The sequence below is a fragment of the Perissodus microlepis genome, chromosome 12 (genome assembly GCF_051167445.1).
Source record: "Perissodus microlepis isolate ML-2025 ecotype Zambia chromosome 12, ASM5116744v1, whole genome shotgun sequence".
Classification (NCBI taxonomy): Eukaryota; Metazoa; Chordata; class Actinopteri; order Cichliformes; family Cichlidae; genus Perissodus; species Perissodus microlepis.
In genome coordinates, this window is record NC_140472.1 from 31,636,945 (window position 1) to 31,657,952 (window position 21,008).

General features: G+C 39.2%; 1 protein-coding gene across 1 annotated transcript in view; it reads left to right on the top strand.

Annotated features, from left to right (window-relative positions):
• prdm6 (PR domain containing 6) overlaps nucleotides 1-21,008 on the top strand; it is a 126,759-nt gene that overhangs the window by 15,959 nt on the left and 89,792 nt on the right. Inside the window, exon 4 of the mRNA XM_084946562.1 lies at nucleotides 39-197. Coding sequence (XP_084802688.1) covers nucleotides 39-197 — 159 coding nt within the window. The remainder of the gene's footprint in view (nucleotides 1-38; nucleotides 198-21,008) is intronic.

Genomic DNA, 21,008 nt, shown 5'->3' on the forward strand with positions numbered 1-21,008 from the left:
AGCTGCTGGTGTCACGTTGTTTTGACCTCTGTGTGCAGGTGTGTCTGTGCACCAGCACAGTTCCTGGTCTGGGTTACGGAATCTGTGCAGCTCAGAGGATCCCTCAGGGAACCTGGATTGGCCCGTTTCAAGGAGTCCCCCTGATGCTGGAAAAACTGCAGTCTGGAGTGGTCAGGAACACCCGACACCTGTGGGAGGTAAGGAGGGGAGAGCTTTATATCTATGCGTGCACCCACGATTGCCTCATGGCTTTGTGCATTTGTGCAATAAGTGTCATTAAATCCTTCCAAAAAGATTCATGGCTGCTCCGATGCACAGGAATCAAAACCCATACGAGGAAGATTAATTATTTTTGGCTGGTAAAGACACATTTTGAAATGTATCTTTGAATTGAGATCAATAACATTACCGGGGTTGCTTTTTGCTTATTTACCCGGGAATTAATGGTGCATTTTTACAGGTGGTTAGCTCATTAAATCGAGTTTTAGCAGTGCAGTGAGGAAATGGAAAACAACAAATAGCTAGCTAGATGCTGGAGGTACTCTTAGGTTATACTTGTATCCTGACATACATGTGAAAAAACCATGAAACCATAGTCAAGCGCCTGTTATACGTTCTTCATGTGCACTTGGAGTCTGTTTGTATGATGTATTGGCAATTTTTGGAATAAAGCGTAGTCTCTTGCGGACATTTGGAGAGTACAGGGATGTCCTCATGGAGCCTCATGTTTATCTGTGACTATAACACTGGTTTTAGTATCACAACCATCACATTATCAACGTTATCACATGATGGAAGTATATAGAAGGGGGTTATGTTATGTGCGTTTTTACCTTACGATGTCTACAAATTGAATTCTCTCTCTCTTTCTATACCTGGAAAGACTCAGCTGGTTTTTAAAAGAGAGTTTCTGTGTGGTCGAATACACATCAGTCACATAGTTTGAAATGAGGGCATGAGGACCAGACTTCCTTTTGTTAAAATGTTAAATTAACTAACTTGAATTGTTAGACCCATTCATTTATGTTAGGCTTCTTATTCAAGACCCCGGCAGTAATTTTATTATTTGCATCATTTGGATTTCCTGTTGTATTCTGCAGGGGGAAACTGATACTAATTCAACAAATAATAGGTTTTTAAATTTCATCCTGTTCTCGCGTTTTGCACTTAGTTGTGTGTCTGCCTGTTTGTGTGGATTTTTTTCTGTGCGTGTGTGTTTGTGGTCAGCGTCATGTCACTTCTCAGTCCATTGATCAGAGCAGATTGTATTTACATACAGTGGCAGGAGAAAGTCAATGTGGCAGTTATAAACAGCTGCATTAGCATTAGAGAGAGCGAGGGAGGGTGGACTGAGGCATGCAGGGAGACACAGAGATAGATGAGTCCCGTGTGGCTGAGCTGGTAAAGGTCAGTCAGACGTCGGTTGACCGGACATCAGTCTCTCTGCTGTTGACTGCAGTGGGACAGGAGGTGGAGGAGGAGGACGTGGGCGTGGGTGGAGAGGGGCTTCTGGTTGTGGTGGTGGGAGGCTGTAGAGGATCACAGGTCAGAGGTTAGGGGGCACAGAAGACATGATCAGCCAAGTCCGACAGGAGCACCAGGTCTTTGCTTGGGGGGAAAAAAGAACATGAAAGTGATGAGGATTAAACTGACGACATGTTTTTATGAGTTTATCTGATGCAGACAATCACTGAGCAGATTTTACTTTCACATGTTAACTCCTGTTGAACCCAATGTGAAGCTGCAGTTAAATCTGTTGTGCCCAACAGTATGACCTGCAAGAGCTAATCTGCCAAGTGACAGACAGCAGCAAACTTATTTATGACCACCATGTCTGCAGGTCATTTTCTAACCCATCTACTACACCTCCCCTTCTACATGCTATGCTTTTGGTAGAGCTTTGCAAAGCCTTGTCTGCTTGTTGTAGCTGTTTATCGTCACCAGGGGGCAGTTTCATAAATATGTGAACTACTCTATTTCAACAATTGGATGCCATCACGTCCTGTTGAGTAGTCACTGGCTTTTTGGAAGACTATAAACAAGTGTATCTTTGTACTCAGCGCGCCATTGAATGTCTTTGTAAATCTACGCCAAAGCAGGAACATAATATCAATATTATATCTGTTGTCCCTGATGCCTGGGCTGGTCTGGTGTCTAAGTTATACACTTCTGTGATCAGGTAAAGATTGTGGAGACTTGAAGAGTTTGTTTTTGTCCCGATGTGCAGCATGAATAATGAACACAGGTGATTTTAAATAGTTAGTTTAAACGGTCCTGTTCTAGTTGCATATTAAGGCTAATTAAAACTGACAATCTGAGACAATTTGCCTATTTAAAATGAAATCTACAACACAAAGTGTAGAAACTGAATATTCTGGCGCTAAGCTGTAAGAAAATCCTGGATGTAATTTTTGTTTTGCTGCTGCAGTTCATTATTTGGACCTGGCACAAACTCTCAGTGACCCTCCATGGGGTCTGAAACCAGCTTTTTAAACTCACTAACCCTGAAGAAATTGGTCTGGTCAGATAACCCAGCTCTAACCGGCAGATTACTGGCTGCCAGGCTACGACTGGCCATTAGGCCTATTGATGAAGGAGCTTTACACACAGATTCCATTAAAACTCACTGGTTGTTAAACTCACTTATTGACGCCTCCCAAAACAGGAAGAGATGCTTGTCCTATAGCCAATCAGGGAGCTGGTGTCATGTTGTCTATGGCATCCTAGAAGAGCCGGTTTTAATTAAGACACTTACCGTTACGTCTGAGTGGAACAGCGGAGGGTTTTCTGGAGCGGCAGTATTTTACTGCTCGACAAATCGATCCCCTCCGAGGCAGAGCTCAGTGCTGGAGTCCAACTTTATGGTGGAATAATTCTTGAACTATCTGACCCGCAGCTTCATCACTCCCTACTCCAGCGCTGTGGCAGAGAAGTCAGGAGCAGAGCGCTAAAACCGAACTTTATCTTGATGTAAATGTAATTTTTGTAATAAAGTTTTATTTAGGGCTACATTGATGAGTTAATCAATTAAGTAAAATAAATACTGAGTAGGTTAAGCAGTTCCCACAGTCCAGTTTTTCTAATTTCTTACCTTGAGCTTTCTGAAAATGCTGATTCACTGATTTATGCTATTATAGATAAATAGATTTTAAAATATATTCACAGAGTTAATTAAAACTTCAGAAAGTCCTTTCTGCTTGTTGGATGGAAAAAGTGAAAAGGGAGGAAGAGTCAGATGGAGGTGAAAAGATGGTAAGATGGAAGGTGAAGGAAAAGGCCAGAAAAAGCAATGAATAAGTGCTCTAAGTCAGCGGTCCCCAACCTTTTTTGAGCCACGGACCAGTTTATGTCCAACAATGTTTTCACGGACTGGCCTTTAAGGTGTCGCAGATAAATAGAACAAAATAAAACCAGTACCGTTACCAAAAAAAGTCACACGGGAAAAGACCCAGGGAAACCCAGTTAACAATAAAAACAATAAAAAATAATGATAAAAACCGATAAGAACCCTGAAAACCATAAATTTCACACCCAAGCCTCAACTCACATGGCCCGGTACCAAATGACTCTGGGGGTTGGGGACCGCTGCTATAACTGATGGAAAGCACAAAGAAATGAAGAAAGGCGAGAAGGAAGGAAGGCAGGAGGTGGGGGAAGGATAAATAAAGTGTACAAAGAAGATGGAAAAGGAAAGAAAGGGATAATGAAAGGTGTGAAGCTGATGGGAAAAGGAACAATGGACAGACTGAAAAGGACAGGGAAAGGAAGGAAGGAAGGAAGGAAAAAAGGGATAGGAAGGAAGGACATGACTAATGCCATAACCCAGGGAGAAAGTCTTGGTTCACTCCAGCTTGTTTTTATTGTTTATTTATGTGTTTATTTATTGAAACTGGTATTAAATTGCTTTATTGGCTTCTGAACATCCACCCAGTTATTGGAGACCCAGTAACTGGCTCCACCCTTTTTTTTTAAGTGTTTATTTTTTTAAAGTTTTTTCAAATATCTGGAACACATTAAACAGAAAAACTATAAAGCCAAAAGGTATGAATGAAGTGAAATGTAAAATCGTCCTACAAATTTGTCTATTTGTGGCTACAGCAGAGCGTTAGATTGTTTGCAGATGATTTAGTAAGAAGTTCTAGTAAGAAGATCCTGTTACAATCCTGGATGTAGCAGTGGAAAATCTCATACACATCCAAATATTCCCAATTTGAGTTTCAGTTTCTTTTTGAGGGAAAACGTGACAGGTTCTCATTCTCGACTCGAACCGGCGACCTCTCTATCTGAACCTCGAGTACGCTCTGATTGAAAAGAATGTGCAGTAAAAACACGAGCGCCGTCCTCTGACCTCGTCCTCTGGGGTTTTACAGGAGTTTTCTTTTTGGACAGATCAGAGACTAGATGAGCTGTCAGCGCCGAGTCGGTGAATATGGCCCAAACATCATAACTTCAGAGCCGCAGAGGAAGAAAAACTGGAGCTGCTCAGTTTGAGGCAAAATATTTTGTTAGTGTGGGATGTTGATGGGACACATGAGGATTCAGAAAATTACAAATGCCTGTTGGCATCTTGGCTTTTTGCATCATAAGGGTGTTTTCCTTGTCTGTTCCTGGCTGTCAGTCTGTCCGTTTGTGTTTTCCTGTCCGTCCATCAGTGCAGAATTCCCATTGACTTTATGTTTTTAGTGGTTTGTGGTCACAGCATCCAGTAAAGGCTTTGTAATGTTTTCTTGACTGATGTCATTATTTCATGTTTATATATTCTGGGTTTTATTAAAGGGCCTGATCGCCTTTGACATCATCGCTTTGATTACATAATCAGAAATGGTTTATGGCAAATTCCATATGGTGGTTTTCGTGTTGCTTGGATTTCAGTGAGGCAAGTACGTTTTTATCATTGGAATTTATTAATAAAGCAGAAACGGTCACACTGATAATATGACGTCAGATAGATGGCAGGAACAAAGTCTTAAAGCCCTGAAATAATTTTCCACATAAACCATAAACTCAATATCGTTGGATTTTTGGGCACTCGACTACAAAAGCTTTTTCTTTTCTTTTTTTAGCCATGATGTGACATTAATTCCTCAAACAATCACCCAATGATTAAAGCAAGTTGTTATGTGTATTGATAATGACACTAGCATTCCTCCAACTTAGAATTCAGTGAAAAAATTAGATTTAATAAATGAACAACAAATTATTGTTATATAAATATAGACAAAACTTTAAAAAGGAAATGTACAAAACTGGTGTTTCTCTGATTGATGAGCGCTTCTGTCATGTCCATATACACTTTCTTCTGGAGACTTTTCCTTATTTTTTGTTACTTAAACTGCTCCAGTGTTGGATGCTCACAATAACTATGGACAAAGTTTCAAACAATGAGGCCAGTGTATGCACAGCTTATCTCTGTTGCAACAATATGTTTATTGAGTTTTTAGAACACATAAAATACAGGTCAAATAAATCGTATACAGAAATATGACAGAATATTCATCAGGAAAAAAAAAAGTAAAAAAAAACACAACCCCCCCCCCCCCCCCCCCCCCCCCCCCCAAAAAAAACAAAACAAAAAACAAAACATAAAAAGCAGATGAACTATACAAAGTATCATTCCACCATATCCCTCATAGTTATATCACATTATGTCTCTCCAAATTATTCCCCTTTTCCACCAACACTTGTGAAAGGTCCGCTCCTTCCAAGTTTAATATAAAAGGTTTCCAGACAATTTCAAACAGCTCCTTCTTCCCTTTCAAAATATAGGTTATCTTTTCCCTAGCCAGAGATGAGGACATGTCCCGTAACCAATGCCCCAGTTTTGCTCTATCAATTTTTCTCCAATACAATGCAATTAGATGTTTAGCAAGCAAGAGGCACATATTTATAAGGGTCCTGATTTCTTTTTGAATTGTAGGAGTTGGTGGATAAAGTCCCTTGCACAACTTATCTCTGTGAGCCAAAAGATCAGGTTGCTGCTCTTACTACCCAGTTTTCCCAAGTTGTTTTTTTTTTCTATTTCTGTCTCTCTGTGATATCATATAGAGAGACGACACTTAAGGCTGTATTAGCTATATCCCATGAATGGCTGGGATATACCTAATAGAGTCATCTTGGGCACACAGTTCTAGGGGGTACCCAAGATGCCCAACAGGGTGTGAAATGTGAACCAAACTGGTCTTGAGCTCAAGTTGTGAGCAGACTACTAGAACAAACCTTCTGTTTGTGAAGACCAGCCAATAGGAAAGCTATAAGAAAGCTGAGTCAAAGGGAAGATAGCCTTAAAGGAGAAGAGGTGGGAGGAGCTAAAACAACTCATTTTGAACTGAAAAGCTGCATCAGGGCTCATATAAGATCAACAGGGACTATTTTGAGCTGTGAATCATGCAAAGCTACCCCAGTATATGCAGGAATATAAAAGCGTGGTGGTAGAATAGTACTACTTTGATGTGATGTTAGTACTAATCTATGCATCCATGCTCCCAATGAAACCTCTTGGAGTTGCTAGCATGACTGAGGACACCTGCTTTGTTTCTTCTGCCTTCTTCCGGATCCAGTCAAAATTCAGCAGAATCCACAGTCTTCCAACTGGGTTTAAGTTTAAACTCTAACTCCACTCTCAGTGCGCCCCAGGGCAGCTGTGGCTACAATGTAGCTTGCCATCACCAGTGTGTGTGAATGGGTGAATAACTGAATGTAGTGTAAAATGCTTTGGGGTCCTTTGGGGTAAAGCGCTATACAAATACAGGCCATTTACCATTTATATTGGTCTGAGTCTGTAGACCGTTTTTTTGTGCCAAAGGCATGCTAACGGACAAGCTAGAAAATTTAAGACATGTTTGTATTTATTTCTGTACATCTGTACAATACAGCCTCTATGTCATTTGGTATTGCATCACTTTTTTCTTGGATGTATCAAATGAATTTATTTGGAAGGTGCATTTGCATCATCGTCTGATACCATTTCCCATCCATTGCTATATAAACCCAAACCAAACTTTGTCCAGAGACCTTTCTCGAATTCTTCTCCTGCCCATCTTCATGCTCTTCTTTTGTCATTTCTGAGTTAAAAACTCTTTCAAACCTTGGGGAATCATTTGCCTTACAGGTCAAACTGTGGCTGTTATAAACCACCACTCAGCCTGGTGCTGTTTGGTTAAACCCACTCGGTGAGTCGGGTTAACTCAGTTCATTTCTTGCTCTGCGTGACTTTACCCTGTAGGCATGGTAACAGCAGGGGTTCAAGAACAAAGACTGGGGTTTTCCACCCAGACCTACATGTTAGAAAAACATTGTGTGTGTGCGCGTGTGTGTGTACATGTATATAGTCTCTTCATAATCCAGCAGCATGTTTGATCAGAGTGTTTTTCCAGTGTCAGAGCCGCTGGTTGTTTCCTCTCCTGTGCTGGTTTCTGTGGAGGCTTCACCTGCTGTGCTGAGCTATAGTACAAACATGTCCACTCTCTTCATACCACATGTTTCAGCCAATGTTTGAAGTTCATTGTAGTACCCACAGTGATTTATCGTTTCTTTCAGCTCACCTCAGGCAGTATTGTATGATTATATGGTTTAAATTATAACTATAATTTAGTACTTTGTGAAAACAAATCTGAAATTGAATGCAGACGCTCTCTTTTTTCAGTGTTACCAACACTCCTGCTATCCTTAAGATCCTTTTTATATATTACTCTGCAAACACTGACTTTCTTTATTCTCACCTTCCTAATGGTTAGAATTGATTGATGAGATAATGTGGGGTTTTTTCTAAATTGTTATTATTATTATGTGTATAGGTTATCTAATTTTATATTGTTGTGTTGTGCACATCAGCTGTACAAATGAACAGACCACTGTGACTCTATTCATGGGTTCGTGAACTCTGCGGTGGTTTGTTCTTATAATTAAACACACAGAAAGTCATATTATTTGTCAGATAATTGTGTTAAAAATACTCAAAGACACCAGCAGCACAAACCTGACCAAGAGGTCCAGTTCAGTGACTCCAATTAGTGGAGGGGAACCCCAGCAGACAGCTAGCAGCTATAGCTGCCTCTGCTATCACCCACCTGTCTGTCAAAGAAAGCACTGGTCAGTGTTTAAAAAGCATCGAACAAAGCACCAGTGTGCAATGTGTCTGCTCTGTGTCAGATAAATTTTTGAGCTAACAAGTTATCCTGGAGTCCATGCTAGGTAAGCTAGCCATGTGTTCTTATCTAATCTCACCAGAAAGATTTAAAGCGAAAATAATCCCAAGATATACGATTCTGCATTCTTTTCTCCAGTGTGTGTGTGTGTGTGTGTGTGTGTGTGTGTGTGTGTGTGTGCACGCATGTCTGCCTTCTCCACAACTATCCCTATGATTTTATTAGTAATTGGTGGTTGCTCAAAATCATCAAACTGGCTGCATTCCTGTTTTTTCACAACATTTTTTGTTCATATTCAGTTTTATGATTTGTGTCAAATGAGCTGTCAGCCCAGGAAAAACATTTTTTAGAAATGCCCTGAAGGAAGTGAGAGATTGTTGTTCAGTTTGGAACTAAAAACAAGTAAAACAGTTTTAATTTACTGGAAAGTTTTTAAATCCTCTAAATAGCTCAGTTACGCTGGGATTTTCTGTCAGTGGTCAGTTTTAAGAAGTAGCATCAGAGCAGAGGGTGTGGGTCATGGCTACAGATGGGTCAGCTGGATGCTGAAGCAGCCTCATAATGTGCAATAGGCAGTCTTCTGGGTTGGGTCTTGAAGACAGCTGCTGAAGGGAGGATTGAACTCTATTGATCTAGCTCTTTTGAAAACAGTAGGGCTTTATAGGAAGAAGGCGAGAGAAGAAATGATAGAAAAGACAGAGTGGAAATGACACAAAGTGTGAAAAAGCATTTATAAAAACAGAAAAGAAAATGGTATGCAAATCTCAGAAATGTGATAAAGGAAATCACCACCAATCTCTCAATATTATTATCCAAAAAGACAATTTTTAGCTTTCCCGACTTTTGCCTTTCCTGTGGTCGAGCTATCACAGCGGTCTCCAACCTTTTTTGCGCCACGGACCGGTTTATGCCCGACAATATTTTCACAGACCGGCCTTTAAGGTGTCGCGGAAAAATACAACAAAATAAAACTAGTACCGATACTGAAAAATAGAAGTTATTCATAGCACACGTGAAAAGACCCAGGAAAACCGAGTTAACGATAAAAACGATAACAAAATAATGCTGAAAACCGATAAAAACCCTGAAAACCATACATTTCACACCTGAGCCTCAACTCTCGCGGCCCGGTACCAAACGACTCACGGACCGGTACTGGTCCAAGGCCCGGGGGTTGGGGACCGCTGAGCTATCAGACTTTCAGGGGTGAGACAAAATCAGAGTGGCACAGTGACAGGAGCAAGAAGTTCATGCTCTGAAGGTCACAAGGCCAAAATATTAGCATGCTTGTCAGCCTGGCCAAATACATTGGTGTGTTTGAAATTAGGCAACTTTCAAAATTGTGTGTTTGTGCTAGCACTTATGAGCTGATTTTATAAATTACTTTTATCCAACAAAGCAGTGACAAGATTGTGATTATACAAAGGTTTCACAAATTTAAATCTGTGCTTCAAACTTGGCTTGATCATTGAGATTTGATAGGTGACTTAAATATAAATGAAGGCCTGGAATAATGAGGCGTGGATGATATAAATAGTGTCTCTTTTTTTTAGTTTTTATAAATAGGGCTTTAAGCCTGAACTCGTCTGTTGTGGGTGCTGTTCTATCCCACCTAGTTGAGCTGGTGACCCAGATGCCATAAGGCCCGGGTTCATATCCGCCCTGGGCCATTTACTGCATGTCTTCCCCTGCTCTCTCCCGGCGTTCCTGTTCTGTCATAATAATAGCTAAAAAAAAAAATAAAAAAAAAAAAAGTGTCATGGTGTGCATGGAAAAACTGACTCATTCTAAAATTATTGTTTCTGTCTGATTAGAATGTTTCAGGCTAAGACATACAAACACAGACTTTTGACAAATTAAAAGAAAAACCTGAACTCTTGACCTTGAAGGAATGGATTCAGTGAATGCAGCGATTATGCCCCACATTAGTATGGAATGTGGAACTGCTACTCTTGTTTACGTCTTTTCCACTGATGCAGACAATGCTCAATCTAAACCCTGTTTCACGCATTGCAAACAAAATAAATGGTCCTAAATTTGGACGCTCTGAAACCATGTCGAAGTGAGGGGCTACTGCAATAAATTTACCAATGATTGGCAGATGCAGCCCACATATTTTGCCCATTAATAATTCGCTCTTAAACCTGCAAATATGGAGGGTGGCTCTTAAAAGGCAAAGAGGCAGAAATGGCAACAAGTTGGCGTAAAAGAGGCAAGAGCTTTTTTTTTTTTAGAGCCAAAACTTTAAAGTTTAAAAGTACAAAAGCAGATTCCTTATTGAAGTTATTGCAGTTTTCTTGGTTGTCACATTTCTGCAGAAACCTTTAAGCATTTTTATCGAGCACTTTTCCAGTCTCACTGACCACTCAAGACACTTAAGGCTGCGAGTCACATAAGACTTTAAAACTACATTTAAAGAATCATTAGTCAACTCAAATTTAAAAAAAATTGCTGAAAAAGTAAAATGAAGTCAGACCTAAGCATGATGAAGAGCTGCTGGAGATGAGCTATGGTTTGGCTAATTTGGGTCAACAGGACTGTTGGAAGGAGCTGAGTTGTGCCATGGACTGCAGCACAGACAAAGGTGTTCTGATGGGTGGTGGTCTCTGTCCTTTTGGGTGGTGGGCTGCTGCCCCCCTCTGCTTCTTACTGTTGTGTGAGAAAGCAGCACCTCTGCTTCCAGACAAGAACTTTCTGCTGTTGACGTTGAGGTGAATCAGGGTCGGTTATCCAAATATTATCCGTTTCTCTGAACGATTATTAGCCCTCAGATTTATGACTCTGCTCGCTGCTTGCTGAAAACACAGTTTCAGATGGTGAGGCTGCTCTGGCTGTGTGCAGAGGCCCAGACTGTTGCTCTTGGGCATGATGGCAGCGGTGGTGATGGCAGCAATGGCAGCACAGTTTATAAGGCCTAGTGCTGAAAAATGGACCCCTCAGCGACATGTTGTGTTTTTAAAGAAACTGAACGATTGAATAGCAGTGTGTCAGATTGGATGAATAAGCAGGACTGTGGCTTTATTTAACCTTCCATTTATTTTTGGCAGGCTGAATAAATCATGTGGCTATGGAAGATTTAACAGAGTGACAATAACGAGGAGAATCAAATGTCTACAGATATGAATACTACCCTTATGGGACGTATTGTCTAAGGTTGAGGAAAAAGAGATCAAGGCAAAGAGATCCAAAACAATTGCAAAGCAACAATGAATAAATGACTAAAAAAGATACTAAAGGAATATATATAGAGACAAAATGACCACAAAGACAAAGATAATGACAATGTAGGGCTACTGAAGGCCTGCACGAACACAGCTGACCACAAAGAAACACAAAATGAGCGCAAAGAGAAGCAAAAATTTACCAGAGGTTTTAAATGACTACTAAGACACAGACATGGCCACAAAGGGGCACAAAGTGAACATGAAGAGAAAAATGACCACGAACACACAAAATGGCTATATAAAGATAAAAAATCACCATAAAAAACATAAGTGAACACAAAGATGAATAAAATTGCCACAAAGTGACAGAAAAATAGTCAAATAGAGAGGTTAAATGACCACAAAGACACAAAAATGACCACAAACAGACACAAAAATGACAAAAGAGATACAAAATCACTGCAGACGTGGCCTCACAGTCCTGTAATCGAGTCAATTGTGCAAGTTGTGAATGCAGAGATCTTTTATAGTAAGATTAGAAAAAGAAGGAAGAGGTGAAGGAGGAGAGCAGTGTGAGCGAGGACAGAGGAGGAGGAGACATGGTAAGATAATAGGGAGGAGGAGGAGGAGGCAGATGAAGAGAGGAGATAACAGTGGAATTAGCGGATAATCATTGATTAGCTGTAAAAGTGAAGTGTGCAAGCATTGATCCGCTCTCAGGAACAGTTTTACAGGATTTGGACTGAAAAAGAAGAACGAGAAGAAGAAAACGGTGCGTCAAGAAGAAGAAGAAGAAGAAGAGGTGGAGAGGCTGACTTTTTCTGAGGCTGATGTTTGTCTTTTATAACAGCTGACAGATGTGGTCAGCTGATGAGAAAAGCATGTGGTTGGTCAGACTGAGTTCTGAATAAAAGAAGAGCGTTTGTGGTTTAATGTTACCATATCAAGACTACATACTTATTAGCATGTAAGCTTTCTCATGTTTTAGTTCAATTATTACAAATGACATTAAATTACACACTGTGTAGTTTTGATTTGAAAGCTTTTGGAAACTTACAGGTTAAGCTGGTTCATTATCCATATAACATCCCAGGAAGTCTGTTCATCTGGCTGTAGTATTTTCACTGGGAGAACTGCTTGTCACTCATATATATATATATATATATATATATATATATATATATATATATATATATATCAATATATCACACACACACACACACACACACACACACACACACACACACACACACACACACACACACACACACCTTTCTGGGATTTCCTTACCTGTGTGATAGATCTTGCATCAAAACAAATGTATTAAAACTTATTGCGCAGTCATTAATTCTGCATGAAGGGTCTGAGGGCAGATTTGTTGTGTGATTTACAGTCTGGAAAACCCCTCAGAGGGAAATCTGTGATTTATTGTTTTCGGCTATAAATACCACGATTACATTTTGTGACTTGTGACTTGCAGTTACTTCAACTTTGCAGGTTTGCAAAAAAAAAAAAACCTACATAGTGTTTTGTGTGTGTGTATATTATGAAATAAAAAGTGGAATCAGCCATTGTGTGTCTGGGGGTCTTTTTCTTTTGAAGCCTCTGTTTTTACCACCACCATATTGGGTTTTTTTGGAGCTAGAAGTTAGCATAGCATGTAAGGATTAGATGGTGGCATATTAAGTTGTTCAGTCAGCTACTGCTAGCATGCTTGGCTGGTTACTTACAGATGATTTCCTGTTAACTGATGCTAATTAACAAAAATACTAGGAATTTATTCACAGAAACCCCCCACAAACGTCCTGGGTGGGCAATATGATACATTATGCCATATTATTTGTCAGATAATTGTATTTAAAATGTTCTAAAATGAACCAACAGCACACAGTGGAGATGAGGCCTAGCTGATGCACCATAAAGACAAAAGTTGGGCTACCCTGATCATTGATCTTGATCTGGGTTTTGGCCTGGCGTTCTTAGCGCCAGTGAAGGGAATTCTTAATGGTTCAGCTTACCAGAAACAATTTGGAAAATTCTATGCTTCCATTTTTGTGGGAACAGTTTGGGAAAGGCCCTTTTCTCTTCCAGGATGACTGTGCCCCAGTTCACAAAACAAGTTCCATAAAGGCATGTTGGATAAGTTTAGTGTGGAAAAACTGGACTGACCTATATAGAGCCCTGAACTCTGACCCTAAAAATGTTCTTCTGGATGAACGGGCAAAAGTTTCCACAAACGCTGCTTGAAATCTTGTGGAAAGCCTTCTCAGAATAATGGAAGCTGTTAGAGCTGCCAAGGTAGGGATCTGTTTAGAATGGGATGTCATAAAAGCTGTGGATGCAACACATAGGTCAATCACAGGAATCACACCTGTTACCTTAAGCCTTCATAAGTTTGAAATGGTTGGGTTATTAAAAAAAATGCCTTTTAATAGGTGAGATGGACTTAGTTGTTATAAAGGGGGGAAATTAGTTGTAAAGACCATAATAATAACTGTAAGCACTTTTATTTCTGTATTAAATTTGTACATTTTAACATGAAAGTCAATGGAGATTAACTCACTTTTGGAGTTGGCCCCAAGTGCAGGACAAGATCAACTCACAGTAGAGAAACTGCACCTTTTTATTTTAACTTTTACATTTTTAATGCTACTTTCAGGACATACAGTAAATATTGGTCACTGCTTTTTACTTTTGACAAAAACAAAAACAAAATCAATTAAAAATGATTCAAACTCAGTTATTCAAATGGGATTAAATACGTGGCATATATTAAAAGATCTTAAATCTTAAATATAGATAAAGTGCCCCCAAAGAGGGAAACTGTTATGTTGTAAGATAGTGTTAAGGAATTGTTTAGGACCCTCATCTTTAAATTTTATTTCTTTTCATGCTGTGAGCAGCACTCTAACCCCGACCTTAACCCTAACTTTTTTTACACATCATTTAACACCATAAAATGGTAGTGTTCATTTTGACCCATATGGAAAAGATATATATAAATCTTATAAAGTTTGTATCTGTCTTGTGTGAAACTTGTATGAAAAGCATACAAGAGTGAAAACAGATATAAGATCCCTTGAAAAATTATATAATGAAACTTGTATGTTTTGGATCCTTACTAAAACAATATATGAAAGTAATGAGAAAGTGGCCACTTTCATTCAAGGTTCAAGGTTCTTTATTTGTCACATGCATAGTTATACAAGTATAACACACAGTGAAATGTAGCCTCACACACTCCTCGACATGTGCAAAAATGGGGGGGGGGGGGGGGGTAGAGGAAGAACATTATATGAGTAAATCATATAAGTTTTTACTATTTCTTTTCCATATGGGGAGTGTAACCACACGTTGCTTGCTTTGAGTAACAAAGACATTTATGTTTCAAGTGTGTTTGTGTTTGTTTTGGGGTTTGTTTGTTTTTTTTCCTTTTTTTGCAGTGTTTTGGGGCCTAAATAGAACATTTACATTTTCAAAGAAATCTAACATTGTTAAGATGCAAAAGTCTTCCCCCCAGCAATCATAACTCACTCCTGAAGTCAGTCTTCCACCCTTTTTTCCCCAAGACCTTTAAGAACACAAAGGTTATGGTATTAATTATCCAGTTCCAGGGGTTTTAATTAGTTACAAGTATGTTTTTGATTCGTATACTTATTACATATACAGGGTCCGTTATAAAATAGTTTTTGTTGTTTTGCAGAGAGAATTCAGACTCTGAAGTCTGTTGACACTTGGTGTGTGTGTGTGTGTCTTGATATACTGAAGATGGAAAAACTGAACTGTCACACCAAATATCACCTAATATTAGCTTCATTTCATAACAAACAAAACTGTTCTCTGTTAAAATAAAAGCTTCAAACGCACTCCCATATGCTTGTGTGTGTGTGATAGAGGAAGTGTCGTAACGCCTTCAGAAATGATAACTCACAGCTGCATTAGTGACTTACTGACACACACAAAGTGATAAATGCATTTAACGCACGCACACACTTGTCTCACTCATATCGTCGTCTGACGGCGAAGTGGCCATTTACATGCCAGTGTAGGTTCAGAGCGACAGTTAAGTGTTTTCAACTGATAGCTGAAATGCATTCCTGTCTGTAAACACACACGCACACACATCACAGAGTATCTCTGCTCTTGGCCCAGACAAGGAGAAGATTTACTCTCTGTAATTAGGTCAGAAGGTCAAAACACTGTTGGTAAATTGTAGTCTCTCCTTCTGTGTGTGTGTGTGTGTGTGTGTGTGTGTGTGTGTGTGAGAGAGAGAGAGAGTGTGTGTGTATGCGTGCATTCCAGGGTGTTGATTGAGGCTGTGCAGGTCCCTCATTAACAGCCATCAATCACAAATACGTCCAAATTCAAATTCCTGAGCTCGAAAGCAAAAATTAATTATTAAATATTTAATCTATGAAAGCTACATACATCCATGCTCCAGGGTAACAAATAATAGCGTCTATTTAGTATAGCCTGGTGTGTGTGTGGACAGTGACAGAGCAGTAAGTGAAGACCTGACAGCAGAGATCAATGACTGAAAGAGGGAGCTGTAATCCACTCTCTTAAAAAGACACACAAGCTGTCACTGGTTTCTGTGTTTGCACGTGTGTGTCTGTGTGTGTGTGTGTGTGTGTGTGTGTGTGTGTTATTCTCCCCTCTTACCTCCAGTTTTCTGGTTCTTGTAAAGCCAAAGAGGCGGATGCAGATAGATTAGGCTCTCTCACCCTCCACTTCAGCTCTATTGAAAAGTTAAAACTAAATAATCAGTTTTGCTTGACTTTATGTAACTTGCCACACTTTCCACAATAATAAGGACAGAAAACATCCAATACTCAAAGTAAGGAGCAGATCTGAACGATCCTTCTCTAAACAATATTGTGAAATAGTAGTAGAAATGTCTGAAAGTGGATTTTACGCCACAGCTTGCACATGTCCTAGTAAAGTGTTCCTCGGCAGCACTCTGTGCAACATTAACTAAAGGTATTAACAAAACAACCACCTACTGATAAATGTCAAATGTGTTGTGTTGAAGAGATATCAGATGAAGCTGCATTAGAGCTGCGGTGTATGTTGTTACATTATTAATCCAAAACCTTAAAGGGAGGAAATGTCTTCATACTATATACCTATATGTAAAATGTAATTTCTTGGTGGTGAAAGAGGGTAATTTAAATAAGTACCTTTAAGTGTATTGTCAGAGCATAGTGCTTTACCACATGAAAGTGTGTTGTGCATGGCTTTCTCAATATTGTCAGGATTTTTACCAGAATTGAAAGATAAAATCTTAAAATGTTATAATTGTGATGAAAAGCTGTCAAACTCCGGCGTCTGCAGATTTATACATGGGAGTAAAATGGAAAGCTTTGCTGTGTCGGGAAAAACAAGACAAGTGTGGATATGATGTGGTGTGAATTTTTTCTACTGTTTTATAAACTACATAGAATTATTCAATAGATTAAACAAAGATGAAATGGCGTGTTAGTCATTGCAGTTACTTTGAATAAAGCTCCCAAGACACTGCGCTTTCTGCAGAAGCAGCACTTATAGTATGTATTATGTGTGGTCTCAGTGTGAGAAAATAAACCAGTGTGCTGCTGTAAGGGTCATCTGTCCCGAACAAACTGAGGGTCAAACAAGGAGAATTTATTTAGCTTTAACAGACTGAAGCTACGAAGAAAAAAAAAATCTCGTTTTGTGACGACTGTTGTGCTCAGATGGAAAAATGACAGCTGGAGCCGTGAAGCCAATCCGGCAGCCTGGCAATGTTTGCAACATTTTCTGTCTGTTCAGCTAAACAACATTTTCTCTTTGGCCGTTTATCTTATGGCTGGAATTTTGTAGCGATGGATTTGATAAACACAGGCGGCCAAAACGTCTTTGACAGAACAGCATCGAGCTAGAAACCAGCTGCTGGTCTGAGAGGCCCAAGTTCACTGGAGCTTCAGATGTCATATGTAAACTCAGCAAAAGGTGGCCCTGCCAGTGAGAAAGTGACATAATATAATACCAAGGGTAAAACTTTAAATCAGCACAGATTCGTGACAAGAAATGGTAAAATTTAAATGTACGTAAATAACTTTTAAATATGTTTTACTATTTAAAAAAAGTGAGCACAGCACGCGACTGAATGCTAAAACCATTTCAGGAAATTCAAAATGCTTCAATGAGGCAAGGACACAAATTACAAAAAGAAAACAAAAATTAAAAGTCTACGAAAACAAAAAATAGAATTCAGCTAATCGGTCAGTTTTACCAAGAGTCAGACTAGAGTGCTGTTAATCCTACAGTGCACGACACCATTGGATCATAGCATGCAGAGGGCTAATACTGAAATAAGTTTTAATATATTTTCTGAAGTACTTTCCTGTATATTTTGCTTTGTGCATTTTTAAAGCTTTAGGAAAAACAAATGTGCTGGATACATCATTGTTGTTTGTCATTATCTGAAACAAGATTAAAAACCCCACAAAAAACAAAAATATCATGAAAAAATACTTTTTTTAATGACACTCATTCACTACTGTACACGGTGAATGTGAAGCCAGCAGGCTAAATTTTTAAAAACTATTTTGGAAAATCTAAATGTTAAAAAAATTAACAAGTAAATTTCTGAATAGAACAGAACTGTCACAGATTAGTAGGCAGAGGACTCACTCGCAGGACTCTGAAGTTTAGAGAGAAGGTGAGGGTTTATTTGCAATGTGACACCAAGTGAGAATATATACATATATACAGTGGAACAGATAACACGGGGCTCCAGGGAGTAGGGCGGGGTCCGAAGGGAAGGTCCAAGACGGGGGTACACACACGCTCTTCTTCCACTTGATCCGTAACTCACTCCAAATGTCCACACCAAAAAGCCCACGCTCACTCACACACATCCACAGAAATCCAGACGGCAGGGAAGACGGGCAGGGAGTCTAGAAGGCCTGAACACAGAGAAAAAAAAACAATGTCAGGAGGAAACTCTAGGAGATCAAAGGAACACTTTCATAGGCTAGGCTACACTGACGCTAGGTAGTGTAACGATCCAGCGAGGAAGCAGCCTCTCTTGCCATCTTAAGTAGTCTGCCAGGATCAGTGTGAATGAGCCACAGGTTCAGAGGCGGGGAATCAAGGTCCAGTTCCGCCCTGGTGGGAGAGGCTAAGACAAAAAATACACACACCACGACCTCTCCAGATCTTGAGAACCATGACAAGAACAGTGATATTTGAAAGTGACTGATGTTTAATGTGAAATATATAAGGCTTCTAATCTCCATGATGCTGCACAATTATAAATAAAGCACCTCATCAGTCATCCCCAGGAGAAATGTTGCTGTAGACAATAATTAATTATTTAATTAATTATTTAAAACAAAACAAAACAAACTTTACTGAGTGGCTACCTCCTGGAATTTAAAAAAAAAAAAAAAAATTAAAAGGGGGAAAAAAAGAAAAACAAATGTGCCAGAAACTGCAGTTCCTCTAATGTCCACTTGAGGCTGACTCCAAAGGGAGTTCATTCTTATAGATTCCCATATTAAAAATATCCAGATTTACAGCAGAAATAAACATTTTCACATTATAGTGCATGTACTAAAAATGATTTTTTGGGATGCGACTTGGCAGTAAATAGCAGGTGTCTATATGCACTCATATAGTTTATGAATGCAGCGTGCTAACCGAGCTCACCAAAGTTGGTAACTAACCATTTCTGTTTAATTATAGTAACCTCCTCCACCCCTTGAACCCACCCACCCCCTACCACCCACAAAATATGAGAATGAGGCTATAAAATGCCCCCAAACAAATGGGCAAAGCCATCATGCCTCTCACAGTCTTTATATGCAGTCTGTTTACTTAACTGCGTTAATCATAGATTGTTTTTTTTTCACCAGCTTCTCATGTGAAGGTTTACTGCGTAAATTAAATAGTATTTATCATAGCAAACTCAACATCTTTGTGCATAGCACAAAAAAGCTAATTTTGAAGTTTTTGTGTCTTAATTATGTAAAACAGAGAAAATATGGAAATAGTTTCAGGCCACAAGATAAACAACCTAGAAAAAAATGTACACTTAATCATATAAAGTAGTTTATGTGAAATGGACAAAGATTCGGATGAAGGCAGGAGAGTGTGCAGGCAGTCCAACAGCGACAGACAGTAAAGTGCTTACATACAGAGAATAATAAATGAAGCTGTTTCCTCTGATTCTCACAGTCATTTACTGCATTGATTGTTTGTTGGCTGTATGGACAGCAGAGAGGCAGGCTATTGGCTCAGGTCATCACCTTATAAACACACTCAACGCCGCCTCAATACAGTCACACTGCATCTTTACCACGGATGGACGGAGGGATGGATTAATAATGAACACACACACAGACAGAGGCTAAGGGAGATCGACTCCTTTTAAGTGCTTATGATCACTATTAGCTGTGCACTCTTCAGATTTCTGTTGATTTATTTACTCATTTTTAATTGTCTCATCCCTGTTGCCTTTGCAGCAGATATCTAGATGTCATCTTCTCATATACAATTTACATCGGTCCAGTAATACTAGTGATCCTTTAAGTTACACATTCTCAAATCAATGTAAAATGATAACTTCAGACTCTCCATGCTACAAAAAGATCTGTTGCTGAAGGAACTGAAAGCTTGAATAGGGAATGAAATCATTGAGCCTGAGGGTGGCACTAGAGGTCACTGGGTCATTATAAATACAGGAAACATTAAATCTCTGGGGAATGTGATCAGCAAATTTCCCACCAGTTCAAACATTTCATTTTAACGTTTTCCGTTTAAAAGTAGGACTTGTGGTTTTCTTTAGGGGAACAGACTGAGAGACCTCATCTTTGAGCCAGGAGCAACAGGAAAAAAAGCAAGCTGCTTCTTCCTCTTAATGGACCCTTGTTTGGTTTACGTTTCAGCTCCATTTTTCTTATTTGATGTGCAGCCTTCCACTGTTGCTGTGAAAAAGTATTTTTAGGCCTCGATGTTAAAGCTGGCAGACAGAGCTGTAAGGCTTTTAAGCAGGTGTAAATCAGGTCTGTGTAATGTTTAACACCCAGCAGGCTGTAATCATCACAGCTCCAGCTGACTGTGGATAAGAGCCTAATGAGTAGTTGCAAAAGCTTGTTTAAAATATTTCAAATCAAATTAAGTTATTTGTCTGAGCTGCAAGTGCACAACTCGTTATCGTTTTCAGTTGCAAGGGTTCATTCTTATGAAAAGAGGCTGGTACATCATCACACTTTAAATCTCTAAAAACTAAAATGTTTGGCTTTGATTTACCATAAATATCCTTATACCTCTTGTAGTTTTACAAGTGCTCATTTAACCTAAACTCTGGGTATAACTATAGTGGAACCAAATCTTATTTAGCAAAAAGTCATATATTTTTAGCTTCACAAATTAATCTGCAACTGCCAGCATCATGACAAATGCAATCCTAAACACTGGATGAAATGTCCTAAAAAAGTCAATTTTAAATCTTTGAGCCTTCATGGCAAATCAGAGCAGAGATTTGTGTAGATTCTGACTTTTCTTAGTCTTTTTTGCAAGACTTTTTATTCACCTTGTGGCTGCAGATTGTTTTACATCATCAATCTTTTATATCGGCTACTTTGCAATTCTTTTGGAGCTTGGCAGAGCAACAGAAACATTGTCTTCCTGTCTGAATTTTAGTTTTGTAATTTCCAAGTAATTTTTAACTTTT